This window comes from Ambystoma mexicanum, chromosome 11, assembly GCF_040938575.1.
Source record: "Ambystoma mexicanum isolate Mex_15411 chromosome 11, UKY_AmexF1_1, whole genome shotgun sequence".
NCBI lineage: Eukaryota > Metazoa > Chordata > Amphibia > Caudata > Ambystomatidae > Ambystoma > Ambystoma mexicanum.
In genome coordinates, this window is record NC_090934.1 from 1,012,224,013 (window position 1) to 1,012,244,309 (window position 20,297).

General features: G+C 49.8%; 1 protein-coding gene across 7 annotated transcripts in view; it reads right to left on the reverse strand.

The window, feature by feature from the left end:
- Positions 1 to 658: 658 nt before the first annotated feature.
- The window catches only part of KIF23 (kinesin family member 23), a 518,096-nt gene continuing 498,457 nt past the window's right edge, over positions 659 to 20,297 (reverse strand). For 3 of the 7 annotated variants that reach the window (XM_069624224.1, XM_069624222.1, XM_069624221.1), the window contains 3 exons: positions 3,533 to 3,614; positions 3,077 to 3,147; positions 659 to 1,490 (listed from right to left, as the gene is read on the reverse strand). In XM_069624224.1, the coding sequence (XP_069480325.1) occupies positions 1,475 to 1,490; positions 3,077 to 3,147; positions 3,533 to 3,614 (169 nt within the window). In that variant the 3' untranslated portion in view covers positions 659 to 1,474. The remainder of the gene's footprint in view (positions 1,491 to 3,076; positions 3,148 to 3,532; positions 3,615 to 20,297) is intronic. The other 4 variants (XM_069624219.1, XM_069624220.1, XM_069624218.1 and 1 more) reach the window with 2 other exon arrangements.

The following is a 20,297-nucleotide window of genomic DNA, read 5'->3' on the forward strand; positions in this document are numbered from 1 at the left end:
TTGAAAGGTCATTTGAATTCTCTTAATGCTCTCCACGTGATCAAGAGGACCCAGCTCTTTTACAGGCTTTTGGAGTGAGGAAGGGAAGGAGAAGATTTTGGCCTGCCACCCAAGCCTGAATCAATGTCTAGTTCTTTTGGACACCTCGAATTGTGGGAATTATTTGCTATTTGAGAGTGTCAGAAGCTGCCTGCTTTTTTTCACTAGGTGGTAGACCCTGATGAGTGGAATGCATTCCATAGAACAGGTTATTTTTAAAACATGTTCATTCTCTGCAGAGGGGCTTTGACAATTCTGTGTACCTATCGGGGGGGTTATTCAACGGGTGAGAGGATTGTGAGGGGAGCCTCTGAGGGCCATGGATTGGTCATGGGTTGAGAGCAGTGTTTGGGCTCTTTAGTTTGCTTTGCAATCATTTAGATTGAAATTAAAAAATAAAATGGTTGTATATAGAGTAAAATGTATTTCAAATGAAAGGTATATTTCAAGATTACCCATTCATCATGGCAGGAATTTACTGTGGTTTTATTTAAAAAGGAATCATTTACACTGGAGAATCAGGGACTACGCTCTAATGCACCTCATTACCTTACACAAATATGGAATGCCCTCATGCATGGTGCACGTACAGATTTCGGTTAAATGGAAAGGGACAACATTTCAACTGCCATTTTTCGACAATCCTTGCACAAACGTTTATTAACAGGTTATTGAGAACGGGCTTTCTGGTGGAATGCTCAGGCTGTGATTTACCTGTATGGACCCGCTCCCTCCCTCCGGCCCCCAAGCCAGCTGCACATACACAATTATTGAATGCTAAAAAATAAAGATATTTATATATCCCAATGCAAAGATACAAGATATTCTAAAGTGCATTCTTGCAGCTAAGCAAATAGCAGCATTTGTAGGTGTTCTTTATATACAATGTCCATTTATACACACGATTATAAAAATTCTTGCCTCCTCCCAAAAAAGTCCAGATGCTTTTACTCAAATACAGTGTTATTACCAGTCCAGGTTTGCAACTCATCATGAAAAGTAGATGCACAAGGCCTCGAAGCTCACAGTAATACTGAGGGTTGCCCCATCTGCCTTACCCTCGCACGCTGTCAAGTCAACTTCTGATAACCCTTCATGATTTCATCAAACTAAAAATACTGCACAATATTCATATAAATGTCATTGACACCGAGTAAAAGTCAGCTTCATAAAAGGAAGTTATAAATTAATAAGAACAGGGTATGAATAGAGCCTGTTGTGCATAATATAAATATAGAAAAAAGCGTTCAATGGGGGAGTCCACCCCACTCCCAAGTCTGCTCAGTCTTGGCCAAGCACTGGTGTTGAAGAATACGAAATGCCCACAGTGCCAGAGTGTGGGCTGCAGCTCCGCCATCGTTGCTGTCAACAGTGAATGTCCAAGAACAGTTAAGGGTCCCTTTTATAACATATGGTCGCTGTACAAGTCAGAGGCTCAGGGCTTTCTTCGCCTATGGAGAGAATAAAACAGGCTGTTAGGATATTTGTTACATGAATTCGGCACAGACTTGCATGTCCGGTCTACCATCTGCACGAAGACAGAACAATCTAATCTAAACCTCCATGCTGCTCCCCTACTTATCACATATAGTTGGGAGTACTCTACATTTTTACATACTGTCGAGTCATTTTTTCAGTGGGCTAGATCATAGGTATGGCGTAATATAGGTCCTCCATCTCCAATAACAATCCACGGAACACACCTATAAGTGACCATACCCAGAGTCTGGATAGTTTCTACTGCCTGGCCAAGAGTCCCCTCTCTATAATCAAACGGCCATATCTCCATGCCTCATTCCTGCGATGAGCACAGTTCAGAGCTACCACAAGTTGTTACAATATTGTAGTATGCAATCACTAGCACCTCATATTGCAGTGTCTATTCATCTAGTGTGATTTCCCGCCATTTAAAGTCCAGAACGTGCAATCCCCTAACAGCCAGAACATCAACCCACTCCTGTTGTGTCATGGGAAACCAGCACGTCGAGACAGTTTTGGATGAGTCATTCCACCTCCCCATGAGCAGTCTCGCACACACCCACTGATGCACCTGCATACACCAAACTACCACCCATCTACATCTGTATGTGCGCACAAATATGCATAACCCCCATATTCAAACATCCCTATGAGCACACTCCTCCCCGCCCACCATCTCTCCCCACCCACCTCAAGTGCACTCATCCAGTCCCATGCCTTTGCAGCAACACTTGGTTTGAGAGAGGACAACAATGCTGTGGCTGTTTCACGCTGCCTGCTAAAAGTTGTGGCAGGCCTCCTTGTGATGCAGCCAAGGACAGTCTGCTACTGCCCATGCTGCTGCACACCGGTCCTGCCCTTGGGTCATATCCTGACGTTGAAACAGCCTGCTGCCGGCTGGAGGAGTTGGGCAGCGGATATATTTGTGGCCAGAGTGCACCAATGTCGCAACCGGCAGATGGACAGCACAGCCCGAGGTGCTTGACAAATGTTGACAATGATGTGAAGCGGGTTCTAACTTAGTCACTTTGAGGGATTATGTATATTGTAGCAGAGTCACTGTCACAGAGCTGCATTCTTGGAGCAGTGGAGCGCACCAGTAATCCAGATCATGTGGTTTGATGGGGCACTGTGGTGGCGGTGTACCTTATCAGTGGGGCTCCTCATGGCCCTATGGCTTTCTGGATCATCAGGGCTTTGGGTTCTGCAAAATGTTCATCTGACGGGAAGGCAGCAACCCAACAAGGGGCGATATCCCTGTTGTGTGCCTTCCACAGCACACTGCATCCACTAGCAGACCACACATACATATTCTTTGTGCTATTCTGTAAGGCATTCTTCTGATGGGACTGGAATCTTTTAAAGCCCATGGACTTCTGTTCATCATTCCAACATGGTTTCTTGTTTTTGGTGTGTACCCCTTACTGGTATTACTGATTTAATTAACTGTTGCTTGTCTTTGTCCCTCCCAGCACCAAGAAGCCTGTTGGTGGTCTAGAAATGTAATTTATATTTACACACAAATCCACACACTCAAGCGCTCACAGGTTCCACTTACTTGGGCATAGCATGGTGCTGGTATCCAGGGCCAAGGTTGGATCCAGCCCTCATCTCAACAGCCACAGAGCACTGGAAAAACAAGCCAGAATTCTAAGATTAATTCTCTGAACCAAATACATTGCATGAAGCAGGTTCCTAAATCCCAAGGATGTGACCCTTCTGCTCAAGCAACACCCCCACCTTCATTGAAGATCCAAAGGAACAGCCCACTTCCCCATTAGAGTGCCTTGCTTCATGATGGCACCCGCTCTAGTTCTCATAGGCCAACACCCCTTCAAAAAAAGCAATGTTGCACTACAAATCCTTCATCAGCAATTGCACATATCAAGTATTTTTGTATCAACACATTCTACTTTTAATAGACACACTGACTAAATGCCATACGAACAGCAGGGTAGATCAAGGCAATGAAACTAATCAAACCATTTAAGAGCACTAATGGCACAGCACTAACCCGTGTCTCAACATCTGTCCACTCCGACTCAGTGGTCTCCTCTTGCTGTGCCTTGGCAGATGGTGAGGAGCGACGCTTGCGACTTAAAAAAAAGAATGTAAACTTGTTAGAACAAGTATGGACCTCAAGACAATTATGTTGTTTAAGCACAAAATCGCAACATTGAGACGGGCTTTTTAAAAAAAAATGTTTTTTTTAAGTACCATGGATTGAGTACAAATCAAAAACATCTCTGTGGATAAAAAGGCTTCTTAGTGTGGTGAAGTCACAAGGACACCCAAAAACTGATTGGTTTCCTTCGAGGAGAGGGTGGAATAATCTCCACCTTCCTCTACTGAAAGAAAACAATCTAAATGAAAAGTAAAAAGCCACAAAAACGCAAATAAGCAAACACTGTTTTGTACTACCTTCAAGCACTTGAGACACAAAGGATTCAATATTCACATAGATGGTCATAGCTTGGGATTAACAACTTGCACATGCTCCCACACAGATCTGAGAATGGGCCACTCACCTTGAAAAGGTGCATTTCTTCTAAGCCCCAGCCAACCAACCTGTGTCCAGCTGAAGCTTCCGTTTACTAGTCCACAAATATTGCACCATTAGCCAAATGGCATAAATTATAAGTCACTCACCGTAGTGACTAACGTACTCGTAGTCCATAGTCCCCTTTCCTCCATACTATATGGGCAATTACAACTGATTGTAGCTGCACGGTGGAGAGGTGACCCTCCTAAGAAAACAAGTTCCTTAATACTGCCTGACCAAATGCTGAATCTGACCTGGCGCTGGCGTCCAAGCAGTAGTACTTGCAGAAGGTCAAAGGCACGCCCCATGTAGCCGCCTTACTAATGACCTTCCATGGAACATGTCTCTGAAAGGCAACAACCATGGACTTGGCTCTGATAGCGTGGGCATGCATATTTGCCGGGAGCGGTTTGTGCTGCCCCATATAAGCTTCCTTGATGGCCGCAACCCTCCATCTTGCTATGGATGCCTTGGAAGCTTGATAACCTGGCCTTGACCCACCGAAGGTGACAGAGCGCCTCCGGAGCTTGAGGTCTACCCTGCACCACAGGACAGGGCATGGCAGGCGTCGTGCCCTCGGCTGTGTTGCCAGTAGTGCTGCGTACAGGCACCCCCTCAGACATTTGTCCGGTAGTAGGGCGTAACCCCTCGGATGGACACCCGGTAGAAGAACCTTGCAGTCCCTCAGCGGCGTCACCAGCAGGATCTAGTGACCCTCAGCCTGGCGGCCGGTAGCTGAAGCAGCCTCGGTACCTGTGCTGGTGTTAGAAGCTGAACGGTCCCTCCCGCTTGGACGTTTCCTGGGGAAGGAGCCGCCCTTGCGGGGTGCAGATGAAAAAAGTGGACCGGCCTTGACTTGTGCTTGACAAAGTTCTTCCAAGTCCTCTGGAGGCGATACGTCGAAGAGCTCTCTATACCGAGCTAACCTGTTCTTCAGAGTACACGGTGTAAGCGCATCACACGCGGTACAACCCTTGCAGCCGTGATCGGGGCCAAGGCAGTGGAGTCAGAGCGTGGAGGTCGGATGTAGGGAAGAGCCCTTCGCAGGCTGGACACCTGCTGAAGCTCGCCGACGTCATGTGCCAGTGAGGAGCGTGGCACCAGAGGACCGAGTACCTGATTAAGGACCAAAAGACATAAGACCGTATCCAGGGAACAGCGTGTGAAATTACAAGGCCAAAGCCAGGAGCGCTCGTGAAAGCAGTCCGCTCCTGTCGACGCGGAAAAGAGGACGGAGGCGTGGCACCGGTGGGTGGAGTCACGGGAGCACATGCTCCAAGGGCTGCACCCCCACGCGCCTCTCAATATAAAAGGGAAGAAGATTTTCTTTCAGGTGAAAAAGGTTCCGTCTCCCATCCCTAGCGAGGGACGCCCATACAGTATGGAGGAAAGGGGACAGGACATAGGAGTAAATAAGTTGACTGATGTCCTGTGTGCAGTACATTACCCTGCAGACAACTTCACTAGGAGATTAAGATGCAAGAAGTCTGCTTACTTTTCCAAGACCGGGTAGATTGGTAGGAGTGCCAAACAAGTGTCAAAACATCCAGCTTGATTTGTCAGTCTGCCTATATGGTAAAGGCCAATATTAAAAGAAGTGACATTTCAGACAGAAGAGCAGAACCTTTGTGGAAGAGAAGCTGAAAGTACCCATGCTCAGGTTTTCCCACGTTAGTATCCCTGAACCAAACCATGGCCTCGACTCCTTTTGGTCACTCTAAGGCATTGCAGGGATTCGAGAAAAAATGAAAATCATAATGTAAATTGATATTGTAGATGTACATTGCCCTATGGCGCTTACTACCCAATGATTCAGAGTAATTGAGAATAAATGTACTCCAAACGAATCCAGAATCTGCCCAATATGCAAGTCACAAGAACATTTTATGAATAACTGCTGTGCCAATAATTGCTTCAGTATCTATTGACTTTTGTAGTAAATAACTGAAAACTCTAAGAAATTTGAAAGGGTATTTGTACAAAATAATTAAGATGTAAATGTCCCAATTGCGCTATATGAAAAAAACTCAGGGTCACCATCCCTTTGTGATTTTCAGTTGCGTTATGCAAAAAGCAAAAAAGATCCTATTGACTAAATGTTCCAATGGTGTTATGCGAAAAGATCTCAAAACAACCTCTTTATATGAATTTCCCCAATAGTGTTGTGCAAAAAGGCTTCAAAATCCTTGAATTAACCAATAGTACTATGCAGGAGGCTTAACAAATCCTTGACAGTGTTTCACCACCATCATGTGGCTCATCGGGAAGGTATATTCTCTGAATCATGTCTCTTGGCCTTAATTGTTCATACTCCTATCCAAAGGATGTTTTATTGATTTATACTGATCTTCGATAATTGGCAGTGCTGATGCTATTCTTGGGACCAGATTAGTCACTCCAGTCCCAACAATGGCTTCAGCACTGCTGTTAAGATCGATTTTTAGAATCTGGCGGACAGATTTTATAAGGCCACCATTGTTATAGTGAATAGGGGAACTCGGTTAGTGAAACCCAATCAAGGTAAGTGTGGAGAGTGGTCAAGGCATTCTCCCAGGCGGCCAGGAATCTATAATGCAGTCCGCACAGTGAAGTGCAAAATAATTCAATTTAGTAGGCAAGTACACAAATACAATATTTATTATAGGCCCAAAAGGCACACAAAAAAATGAGCAGGTAGTAATATTGCACAACACTCCGTTATCAAACATGTAAACAGTCACCTTTAGGTTCGTTTTTTGTGTGAAACTAAAGCACAAAAAATGTATCCTAAATCCAATCCCTATGATGTATAGGGCTTTGTGCCCAAAAGTCACAAAGCTTCTTCTTAGGCAAGGCAATTTATGTAGGGAGAGTGTTCCTGTGGTGGAGCAACGTTCCAGAAGATGTTGAACAACTTTACAGGTCAGTAAAATTATTCCTATTCAAGCGATGCAATAACCAAAGTTTATTCTAAGGTGAACCGGGGGAGGTGAATGCGTTGCAATGACTTACCCTGCCGACTCAGATTTTCCCAGATGACTTGATGGGTCAACTGGAGGTCACTCCAGGTAGGTTTTCCTGGGGTTTGTTCCAGTGCAGGATGTCGATGGGTTGCAGGTCCGAGAATTTCTCCCGTTGGCTGTTGGTGCAGCATGCAACCCCAGACGAAAATAGGCAACCAGGATGCACTCATACTGGACTCTTCTGGACAACTCACAGGACACATGGAAGTGACTTCCATGGACTGTCACTGTACAGCAACGATGGCAGGAGTCTCGCGTTGTGGTCGAAGGCCTTCCAGAGCAGGCTATGAAGCTGGGAAGCTGAAACTCAGCAGGATCTGTGGCAAAAGCTGGCAACCATTGAAGTTCTGGCGATGAACGTGGAACAGCGACAATTCTAATGAGGTAGCCCACTGGAGAGCTGGTCAGTCTCCCAGGCGGTCCAGGGACAGGTCCAGGGACACTTCTGAAGGATCAGGGTGGCTGGATCCTCGTGAATGCGTCAAGACTGGTTGGTCCCACCAGCTCAAGGGTTGAAGCGCTGCTCGGGGTCTTTGCAGATCAGGTACTCTAACAGAGCTTCACCGGGCAAAATGCAGGAAGGGGATGCCAGACTTCTTCGGAGTCGTCCACTGATATTCAGTCGGCTGGTCTTCTACAAAGGATACTTAGCTCCAACACGGATCTTAAGAAATGCCTCTGGGAGTCTTCTTCCTATCGTAAATCTTGCCTGGAAGCAAGTCCAAGCCCACCAATGGTAAGGATCCGACCATTCAAACAGCCAGAAGTGGTCCAATCAGGGACAACTGTGGGTTTCACTCATGCCCCACACCTAGACTCTCTGGCGCCCCAGATGTGGAGTGGGACCAGACAGTCCAACCCACATCCTAGTTCCACACAGCAAGCCGGCAGTAGCCATCCAGGGCTAATGCATGACCGGATTTCCTGGCCAGAGAAGGCAGGAAGAAGGCAAACAATACAGCCAAAGATTAGGCAAATATCTCATGGCACGGCCATTTTAGGGCACTAGCCACATTTAGTAGTAATAGGAAGTAAACATGCAACTGCATTATTAGAAGTAATAAAAAAATGGTAAAAATGTACCTGCTGCCACCAGTTTATCTTCAGGGACATATAAAATAACCGAAATTTCACAAGTAAAAAAGTCTAAGGTGATACAAATGCATCCATACTGCACTGCATTGTAAGATGCTGTGTGCACTATCCACATTTTACCAAAAAGGTCAAAAGACAAAAGCGAGGCAGTTTTCCAGTATTGATAGTCTGAAGGATTAATCAGTCCCCCCCAATCCCATAACAAAATGTTCAAAAGTTCAAGGGAGTGAAGCTGAGGGCTTAACTTATTTGTACAAAGTCAGGACAGGTTCCAAAACAAAAGCTGCCCATAGAACATGGAGAAAAATTTGCCAATGGAAAAATCTTTCCCCAACAACTGCCAATTGACGAAGATCAATATCAAATCAATAATCAAGAGGATCCTTTGAGCTTTTTGCATAATGCAGCCAAGATAATTTACAAAAAGAAGTAGAAGAACCCTGAGTTTTGTTCGTATAACGCAACTGGGAAATGTACATCTTTATTTTTGTACAAAGTTATTAAGGAGTTGTCAAAAAGTTATTAAAGTTACTCACCATAGTGATTAGAGTACTCATAGTCCATAGTCCCCTTTCCAGCCTTGTGGGCGTCCCCCAACATGGTGACGGTACCAGAACCTTTGGCAGTGAAAAATGTAGTTGGGAGAACGCCCAGCCGAGGCCCCGCCCTGCGGTGGAGGTGTGGCAACCTGACTCACATCTAGGACGAAGCAAAAAGGTTCTTCAGAAGCGCCTGACCAAACTCTGCATCGCTCCTGGAGCTGGTGTCCAGGGAGTAGTGCTTATAGACGGCAGACGGAGTGGCCCAAGTAGCCGTCTTGCTGATGACATCCCAAGAAGCATGTCTCTGAAATACAACAATCGTGGCTTTCGCTCCGACCGCATGGGCATAAATCCCCTCAGGAACATGTTTTCCCACGGCCATGTAAGCCTCTGAAATGGCCTGAACCATCCAACGGTCTGTATTGCTGTCCCTGGGAGGTGGACTGCCGAAATCCAAACTCCCCCAAACCCTCCCTCCTCGCACCCCAACCAGGCCCATTCTACAGCCTCCATGCAGGTAAAACATTGTAGTAGAATTGTCCGTCGTGACCAGGAAAGACCTATCCCAGATGAGGGGCAAGAACGCTGTGTGTACCAGGCTGTCATGATGCCTACCTCCAATGAGCCAGGTCCAACTCAGCGACACCGGAGGCAGGCATCATTTCCCCCAGGGGAGTGCCAGCGGGCCCAAGCTAGGGCCCTTTGGACGCAGTCCTGGCGCCTTAGGCGCCAGGCTCATGTTGGACCTCTGTCCTGGCGCCTTAGGCGCCAGGCTCATAAAGCTAGACATGTGTTCAAGTGTTTTAATGTGCACTTACCTGATGCAGACCATGCTGCCACATCCAGGCCCTCTTGAGGCCTGAATGGAACTACTGTACCTGTGGGACTACTTTCCACCCGGGTGTGGTCGGGGAAGGATACATACCTGATCGGAGGAAGGATACACACTTGGGACTTCTTCCAAAGCTATTTAAACCACACCCGATCAGCAACTCACGCTTCGCGTTGTTCTGCTCCTCGCAGCTGGACGCTCACCGTGTCAGCTCCTGCATCTGGACTTCAGCCACGCCTGTCAGCATCCTGGGTCACCTGCAAAGGGAGACAAGAGACCTTACCAGCTAAATCTGCACCACGGAGACATCACCGACGATCCTGAAAGGGAAGACATTATTTTTAAAAGCATTTCGTTACGATCGCTGCAGCGTTGCATTTCACTCACCTTTCCTGGGTTCCTCCTTCTTCAGCAGCGATCATCCGGATACACAGCCACTTCCCAGAGCCTAGAGAAAAAGACAAGAATAAGAGGTGAGAGAAGGAAGGGAATAAGACTTACCTGTTGGGTCATTCCCATTTCATTTCGGGTCTTGCCGCTTCCAGGCATTTTCCGGACCCCGGCCCCTATGGGGAAAAAAAGACAGACATTGAATGAGCGTATGCAAAGACAGTTCCCGAGCGCTCATCCAGAACTAACCTGCCATTTACTGGAACTGCACGTTTCACTTCGGGTCGGTGCCATATCTCCGGCATTCCGAACCCCGGCCCCTAAGGGGGAAACAAAAAAGACATAAGCATTAGCGCTTGCTGCAAAAGACAATGAACATTATTATTAAGCTTGGACTTTTGAACTTGCAACAGAACTTTTACAGAGCCTTACCTGAATAGTCAAGCTTACCTGAACTCCCATCAATCCTTAATCCAGTGAAGTAACTGGGTTTCAACGCGCCCCTGCATCAGAAGCAGGATGGAGAGCTCATCCTTCCTGACCCTAAGTTGAGACTTCACGGGGAATCGTGGAAGGGTATCGTGGAGGGTTGGAAGAGAGTGGGAGGCTTGAGCATAACTCAGTCAGTAGGTAATACTCCCTTTTCACGCACAGGGGAATATTCCTGCGAGCCGGAGAAGCCAGAGTAGAGGGCCCTTCCTGTCCATCTTCAGAGTCCTGCGCTTCACCATTGAAGAAGCATCAGCACTCGAAGCCAGACCTGCGCCTCCGTGGGAATCAGGTGAGCGTTACACAGGCCCACTGCCCTGAGCTCGAGCAAATGGATATGCAAGAGGGCTTCCGTCCTGGACCATGCTGCATGAATCACATAGCCCTCCAGAGCAGCCCCCCCCCCGCCCCCATCAACGCCAGGGTAGGCTCCAGTCGGGTGACAGGGGATCCCACTGAGACATCGCCCTCTATCAGGCACCAGTGAAGATCGGGCAGCAGGAGCGGTGGTATTGGGATCCTGTCCGACTGAGACCCGTCTCCTGATCCCAATTGGCCACCATGTGTAGCTGGAAGAGCCTCATCGTGAGGCTAGCGTGCTATACAGTGAGCTTGCAGGAGGCCATCAGGCCCAGAATGTGCTAGAACCACCATGTTGAGGTGTTTGAGTGGGCCAGAAGTGCCCCACCGCCTTGGGGAGGGATATAAGGCTCTTGGCCATCAGGAACACTCTCTGAACGGTAGCATTCCAACACACCCCTAGGAAGACCAGTTCCTGAGACGGGCATAACTGACTTTCTCTGGTTGAGGAAATACCCCAGCAGATTAAGAACATCCGTCAATCTCTGGCAGGAGTGCACCACCCCTTTGTGTGACCACGCCCTCACCAGCCATTCGTCCAAATAAGGGTATAGATGATGGCCCTCCAAGCAGAGAAGGCACACCACTGCGTTCATCAACTTGGTGAATACACAAGGGGCTGAGTTCAGGCTGAAGGGCAGCACCTTGTACTGAAAGTGGTGCGACTATTGTGAACCTCAGAAACTTCTGATGGGACTTGTAGACGGGCACATGCAGGTATGCATCCTTGAGGTCCAGGGAACACATCCAGTCTCCTGCACACAGAGACTCGGCTTTGTGTGCAGGAGTATTCATCTTGAAGCGTTCCAGCGGTAAAGACAGATTTAGAAATGTCAGGTCCAGGATTACCCTCAGGCCGGCCTGGTTGTTCTTGGGTACTGCAAAAATCCTGGAATAGTAACTGAAGCCCCAGTCTACAAGAGCAACCGGTTCTATCGCCTACATCTCCAAGAGCGAAAGGACCTCCCATAAAAGAGCTGGAGACCTGATCTGACAAAGAGGATGGTAGAGACAAAGAAAGAGGAAGACTAAAGCCTGTGGAGACTATGGATAGGATCCACGGGTTGCTGAAAAATACTATTGCAGGTGCCTAGGAACAGAGCCAAACTGCCTCCCACAGGCGAGCTGTGTTCCCCGACCTGGACGTCGCTGCTTCTTGTCATCTGAGAGTGAGCGGAAAAACCCATGCAACGTCCTCTGCTGCTTCCCCCTGTTGTCACAGGGAAACCTGTCAGGCCTTCTTGTACTGCAGCCGCAGAACCCCTTCAAGCCTGAGAAAGCGCAGGGCTTGAACTTGGTCCTACGGGAAGGATTTCTGACCTAGTTTTGTCAGGATGGCCAAGGACATGGCGGTTTGAGTGGAAGTATTCTTCTTTGTCAACTAATCATCGGTCGTCGAATGAAAAAAGGCAGAGCCAGGAACCGCTCCTGTATGTCAGATGAAAACACAGTGGTGTGCATCCATGCCGTCCTTCTCATCTCGACTGCAAGGCACAGCCCTCTGCTGGCTGTGTCAATGTGGGAGAGAGACTCCATGAGGTCCTGCATAATGGCCCGGGCATCTGCCAGACTGGCCTTGAAGCAGGCTTGCTTATCCGAAGGGAGGTCGGACAGAAATTCCCTCAGCTCCCGCCACAGCTTTAAGTTAGCCGTAACCAAAAGAGCATCCGCGTTGGCTTGCCACAGATGTAGACCTCAGATGGAGTAAGTGCTTTCTCAAGGACATTCTGCTCCTTGGAGAGGCAACTGGAGGCAGTACCCGTGGAGGAAGACTATGGTTTAAAATACAAGCAGGCTGCAATTACCACAGAAGAATGGGGCTGCGCGTGGGAGGCAAGGAGGATTGGCTTCCCATCAGTCAGCCTAAACTTGCTGTGCAACTTCTTGTTAATCTGGCCGTTGGCCCTGGGCTTCTCCCAGGCCACCTGCAGGACATCCTTCTGGAGGGGGATGCCAGACCGGATCGTGGTGTGTTTCCTCAAAACCTCAGCTAGCACACTCTGCTCCTGGGGGTGATTCCTCGGGAGGAGAGAACCCCAAGAACTCTACAAGGCCCTGAAGGCGGTCATGAAAGGCCTCAACGAATACAGCGGGTTCATCATCCTGGGCATCATCGTAGTCCGCGTCCCCTCCCACCCCCCATTTCAAAGACAAGGGGAATCCAGGGCCTGGGACAGAGGTGCCGGCAGGGTCCCCCAAAATTCTGGAGCTGCTGACAGGTCCAACGGCTGCTGAGAGGAAGGCATTGGTGGTACAGGAGGAGTTGGAGGGTTCAGGATTACTGGTAGGGCCTAAACCAGTGGAGGGACAGGCACCGGAACAGCAAGTGCAAGAGGAATGGGAGGAGTGCCCAGAGGAGGGGGCCAGGGCAGCACCACCTGCGGGATGACCCCCATCACAATGTCCTTCGGGTGCCTTTCATCTGAGGGGCATGCATGAGGAAGAGCTTGAAGAAGCAGTCCTCGCAAACCGCCGGGTCCCTGGGGGCCCAGCCCTCCGAGGCGCTGGACATCCGCTCCTGGTCAAAGCGCTGTGGCCCCTGGAGCGTGTAGTAAGGCTGTGATGGGTAGATGTATCCCTGAGGAGACCAGGAGCCTGCACCGTTCAATGGGTAAAAGCACTGGCAGGCTCATAGCTAGATCCAAGATGGCCGTCAGCCTGGCACGCTCTGCCACGTGCCTCTCTGCCATTTTGAAGCCTTGCGCCACACCCTGGGCGGGAGGGCGCAGAGCCAATAGAGGCCTCAGACACAGGATGGTACAGCTTGGGAATCTCACCTGAAGTTGAGGCGTGGACCTCAGAACACTATGGTAGGCGCTGAGCACTCAGCCGGTAGTCGTAACACCCTGACTTGCAACCTCAGAGTGAGCTCCAGTAGGCTGGACGCCCTCAGCACCTGTGCCGGTTCCGTGTTGGATTGTGCAGAGGACAGACTCTTGGAAGTGGCACTCGACGATGCCTTCCCCATTGGGGTATAAGAAGATTAACTTGATTGCTTTTCCACAGAAACCCTGGTGGGGCTAGGGAGCCAGTAGCCTTAGTGGCCTTGGGCCTGTCAGAACCTGAATTAGACTAATCCCGATCCGTGGCAACCTCAGGGAAAGAGTTGCTGCGTTGTGGAGCCGTGCTGAACAGAGGGCCTACCTTGTCTTGACGAGAGGTCCTGGAGACGAAGACCTTAAGTTGGGGAGGAGGAGAAGTAAGGAAGATCTCCCTCCACTGTGACAAAAGATTCATCAATGCCCTGTGTCCCATCGGTGGTCGGGCCCCTAACACTCAAGACAGAATGCATGGGGGTCCGATGCCGGGAACTAGCAGTCGCATGAGGCACATCTCATGAATCATCCTGCGGCCAGAGGGCGCTCGAGAGCCGTCCAAGATGGCGGCCTCCCTGTGAGCTCCGTGGAGCTCCCTAAAAGATCCTGAAAATCGTGTATCCTGTGGCATCCACACAGTTTACAATCTCCAGCTACTAACAGCCGAAGCGGTTCTGCACAAGCTCCTGCGTTTATTTAGTCTGCCTCCCGAGATCTCGACCGTGTGCGGAAGGCCGCGAGGTCCTCCACCCCCTCCCTCCCCTCAGATGCCGAGGAGTGGGGCCTTGCCGGAGCCGCGGCACACTGGTCCATACGGGGAAGCTGAGCCAGCCACCTCATCACGGGACGCTGCCCGCACCTCATTGGAATCCCTGCATCGCAGAGTGACGCGAGTGACCGCCCCTCTGCGGTGCTAGTCGGCGACGGCCCGGATCGCCCGCTGCACACTGCCAGAGCTCCCAGTGATCCGGGAGGGGCCGGTGAGAATGCGGCTTCGGCGGCCGCGCGAGACCGGAAGGCCGGCGGGGAATGCTGGCGCCGTGTAAGATACAGCAGAGGGCGCCGCAGAAGACCAGCGGGAACTCAGGTACGAGCGCCCTGCGCCCTCAACACCATCGCAGGAGCCAGCGACGAGCCTGCCCGGCCCCCGGGGACTCCGTGATCACTGGCCGGCGGTCTCCGCGGCCCTGCGGGCCCCCCACCTAGACATCAACCAGAGGGGAACTCTCAGATCGGCTGACCAAGCGGCAGAGGCCCCCATTCTCCAGCGCCGCGTCCACCCTTGGGGCGCCAACCCCCCCCAGGGGGTACGACGCACAGAGAAGGGCAACGCTACAAACTCAACAAGCTGGGGGCCTCACAACAATTTTATAGTGGAAACCCGGAGGTTGAACACCCAGAAAGCGCAAGACCATCCTGTAAGGGGCTACCCCATTAATCCCAAGACGCCTGGGTCCCCACCGGCATTTCGCACCCAGTATCCAATGTAGAACGCCAGCACAGGCGTTTGGCGCAGTCACTCCCTCAGCACCTACACACAGCTCAACCCGGATCGCTCCGCTATCTAAGGCTTTCCTGGGAGTAAACCAAACGGCGCAACAACTGGATTCGCTGACATTTACCCCACGGACGAGACGTGAAATCTCCCCTCGTCTCAATCTGAACAGTGCAAAGGCATCGGGGTAAAACGAATCTGAGACCCAGGAATAGCGACGCAGGCCGGAGGCCCCCCTGACCCCCCAGTCACCAAAACATCCTGCGATAGCTCCACAGTCCCGGAGTGAAACCCGTCCTGCAGGGAGACATCTTATCAACCCCAAGTCGCCCGAGACCCCACCTACACTACGCGCCCAGTACCTAACGAAGGAATACCGGCTCAGTCATTAGGCCCATTCATACTTTCAGTACTGGATCGCAGTCTAACCCAGGCTGCAGCACTACCCGAGACCGGCCTGAGACTCATCCAGAGGGCGCGACTATCCTGGGTGCGCTGGCGTTCCTTTCGCCGACATAGCACGAAGCCCATCTCCATCTCATCCGGATCACTACAAAGGCACCAGAGCGGAAACAAACCTGTGAGCTGAAAACCGTGACGCACCCCTGCGGCCTACCCAGTCTTCTGGTTACCGAGGTGCCCTGTGACCCCCCCGGTTGGCCCTCTCAGGGGCATCGCACGTCACTCCCCTGGCACCCCGCCACCCATATTCAACACAAGATGGGGAAAAATGATAGGTCGCAGAGAAAACTAAACTTTGATGGCTGTTCTTCCACTAAAGCGTCCTCCTCAAACAGCAGATCACAGTCAACCAACCAAGAACCACCCCAGGAAGGTGGAGAGGTACAAGAACTCGATATTAGAGAGATTCTGTTGGACCTTAAGGCAGGAATAGGAGGTCTGGGTAGCAAACTAGACTCCCTTTCTTCCAAAGTCGACCAACTCCAGCATCGGTTGGATAAACATGCTGACAGATTAGACACTGTTGAGCAGAGGGTCTCCGACCTTGATGATGGCACATCGGCCCTAACCTCCAGAGTATCCTTGTTAAAGGCGCAAGTGAAGGCTGTGACTACCAAGAACGAGGATCTCGAGGGACGCTCCCGACGGAATAATATAAGGATCGTCGGTGTTAGAGAACATCAGCCTACCCGAAGAATATGTAGAGAAGATCTGTACAGACCTGTTTGGTCTGGAGATCCTGTCAAAGCTCTTCGTTGTCAAGAGAGTTCCCAACACAAGACCCGTCCCAGGGACAAATCCGAGGCCTATCATAGCAAAGCTGCTCAATTGCAGGGACTGTGATGCCATCCTGAGAGCCGCAAGAGACAAGGGTGCGCTTCAATATGAAGGAGACAAGATTCAATTTTTCCCAGATTTCTCCCAAGCAGTTCAGGCGCAAAGACGATCATTCACAGCAGTGAAGCGCAGATTACAAGAGAATCAAATTCAATACTCCATGCTTTTCCCAGCGAAACTCCGTATACAATATGAAGGCAAAACTCAGTTTTTCAACACGCCCGAGGAGACTAATGATTACCTAGACCGCAATGGTTGCAGATCCGCCCCGAACGATAGAAACCCCCAACGGGGAAACAGACCAAGAAGAGATCCACCATAAAGACCCATCTCACTGATGCCGCAAACTGGAGATACCCCGTTACTACAAGACAACAACATCGCCACCACGGAGCAAACTCACATTGAGGTTGGGAGCTAGCCTTCACTTGGAGGGCCACTAGCGCCTCTAGCACAGCAACACTGACTGTTCTATTAACAGGGGACTGTTTACCATGGGCCAGTTGGGAATTGCCCATGCAAGAGAGGGTGGGTATATCGTGGGCCTGTTGGGGGTTGCCTGCACAAGGGAGAGATTCAAGAGTTACTAAGTTGTTCTCATCTAACCAACTACGTTCAAGCATACGACTACAGATCACTAGTCCAGAACCTGTGACGCACAGCGAGTCCCTCTACACGTTTGAACACTATCTGATCCGCTTGGTCGGGGCGGCACCAGCCCCCCCTTTTCTACCGCTGCAAGATGGGTCCACTTAAACTTGCTACTTGGAATACCAGAGGGGGCAACCAGTCCTCTAAACTCAGGAAAGTTCTTCAATACTTAAGGCGACACAAAAAAAGTGTTGCTATGCTACAAGAAACCCACCTTACATCATCGGCAGAGCAACACTGGGCCCGCTCATGGGACTGTCATAGATACTTCTCCTCGTACGCGAGAGCCGTTGCAATATTGATCGACAAGAAAGCCAGCTTTAGCCTGATCAGCTTTAAGAAAGATGAGGAGGGCAGGTTTTTGCTGGTGAGGGGTCTACTTGCCGGGAAAGAAATAGATCTGGTGAAAACACCAACACCCCCAATGTCGACGAACCGAACAACTTTAACTGGATCATGTCAAATCTGGGTGCGTATACCTCTGCAACAATCATCTGGGGAGCAGATCTCAATACCCCTCTGGACCCCCAAACCGACAAATCGCATGGCTCAAACAGAATCTCCAGGGCCAGTCGCCAGGTCACAGATCTGCCAGTCCTATGAGCTATTCGACATCTGGAGACACACTCATCCGAATTCCCAAGACTACACCTTCCACTCAGCGGTGCACAATACCAGCTCCCGCATCGATTATCTACTAGTATCAACCTGCAGTCCATACAGTTGGGGCCCCTGCCATATTCTACCACGCTCCCTCTCCGACCATTCCATGGTTACACTCGAGTTTACATATCCGTGACCCCGAAGATCCCCATGAGCTGGAGATTTAAGACGGGCTCGCTTTCTGATCCTGTTTTCGCAGACAAGCTCCAACAAGACATCACCACCTTTCTTGAAATAAACCAGGGGTCAGTGGACTCAGCCGGCACGCTATTGGGAAACATTAAAATGTTACGTGAGAGGCCAGTGTATGGCCAAGGAAAATGGCATCCTGAAACTAATTAGGCGCGAGCTAACAAATAGTGAACAACGCCTTAAAAACCTCGAGAATAAACTAACAACATCCCCAGACGTGCAAACCCAGGCTGACCTAAAGATAGAACTGTCAAAATTTCATGAGGTAGCCGAACGTGAACTGAAATTCTTGGGCCGCAAGCACAGGATCAGACCATATGGAGAGGGGCAGAAACCCGGGGCGCTCCTAGCTCGTCTTCTGAGACTGGATCAGTCACTCCCTCGGGTGGAATGCATCAGAGACACGCAAGGAAACCTGGCATACACTGATGATGATATTGTGAACATATTTCACAAATTCTACCAAGACCTGTACAGCTCTCAAATCACTACTAACCCTGAAGAACTTCAGAACTATCTCAATGATACCGAACTGTATTGGGTAATCCACGACCTCCGCGAACCACTGAATGCGCCCATTACACAAGAGGAAATCACTGAGGCAATAAAATCTCTCCTGAACACAAAAGCCCCTGGCCCCGACGGTCTCACCGGCAAATTTTACCAAGCGCATGCGTCTACGCTGGCCCCGCTACTCCTCCAAGTGTACGAAGAGGCCCTAGAGCGAGGAATTCTACCACCCACCCTCCGCGAAGCCAATGTAGTTCTCATCCACAAATCAAGCAAATCCCCAAGACGACTGCGCCTCCTACAGGCCGATCTCACTTATTAACCTTGACAACAAAATTCTGGCCAAGATCCTAGCAAACCGTCTTCTTCCCCTCATGCCTGCACTGGTCCTAGGTGACCAAGCTGGCTTTTATACCGGGACGCAACACTACATACGGTATTCGCAGACTATTTGGAGTCACTGCAGCACTTGACCCCACACAGCAAGCCGTCGCAGTTTTGTTAGATGCCGAGAAGGCCTTCGACTGTCGAATGGCCGTATCTTTTTGCAACACTCACGCAAATGGGGCTGGGGAAACGTTTTATCAGATTGGTCTCATTGCTATATAATGACCCCCGCTCCTACATCACCCTCGGCACTACAAGATCCCCTGGAGTCAGGTTAGAACGCGGCACTAGACAGGGATGCCCCCTATCGGCCCTTATATTTGCCTTAGTCATGGAACCACTGGCCTCTAGGTTAAGAACACACCGAACTAACAGAGGCCTTACCCTCGACCCACATAAATTGATTGTCTCCCTCTATGCAGACGACGTGATGCTGTTCATTAAAGATCCCCAAATTAATCTCAACCCAATCATGCGCGAGGTGATCCAATTTAGTGGCATTTCTGGCCTTAAAATAAACCATTCCAAATCGGTTATATTCCCGCTGACAAAAGCTACTTCTAAGTTCCGTGACGATCATGGATTTAAGTGGGAAAACACCAGGGTTCGCTACCTTGGCATTCTTATGTCGCTTAACCATGACGAGATATTCAAAGACAACTACGGACAAGTATTCCAATCCCTCCAGGAGCGCATCCAAAGATGGAAATCGCTTCCCCTAACGCTCTGGGGGAGGGTCTCATTGACTAAGATGATGATTCTCCCCAAACTCCTTTACCTGTTCACGAATATACCCCTGATACTCCCACGCACATTCCTCCAGAAAATCAGAAGCCTTATTCTGGAACTAATATGGGCTGGCAAACCCGCAAGAGTCGCATACATGACACTGACATTACCGGTATCACAGGGTGGCCTGGCACTCCCCGATATAGTAAAGTACTATTGGCCCGCTCAAGTCCAATTCCTAAGCCACTGGTATGCCACAGAGTATGTTCGCCCACATGTTTAAGTTGAAAGCGCCTTAGCTTCCCCTGACTTCTTAACCGCTGTCATCCTCAGCAATCTCCCGGTCCCATATAACATATTGAACACAGTCTTATCCTCATATGCCATCTGGAGGAAAATTGCATGTAAATATGAAGTACAGACAAGATACTGCCCATTACTACCCATCAAATTTATCCTGGCATTCCCCTGACCAACAAAAAAGTATTTCTGATATGGCTTGATAAAACCAACATCCGATCCATTGGTGACCTCTTTCCGTATGGGATGTTTCTAACCCCACAAATGATCAGAGAGAGGGGCGGCACCACTTCACTCAATATTTTTCTCTACTTCAGACTGCGACACACCCTACAGGCCCATTTCCCAACATTCCCCAAACAACCGCCGACGTGAACCCTGCTCCACAATGTGATCCAGGCCGAGGGAGAGGGAAGGTTGGTATCCACAATCTATAGATCATTGCTCACTGGTACATCGGGGACTGCCGTAAAGGTGAAACAGAG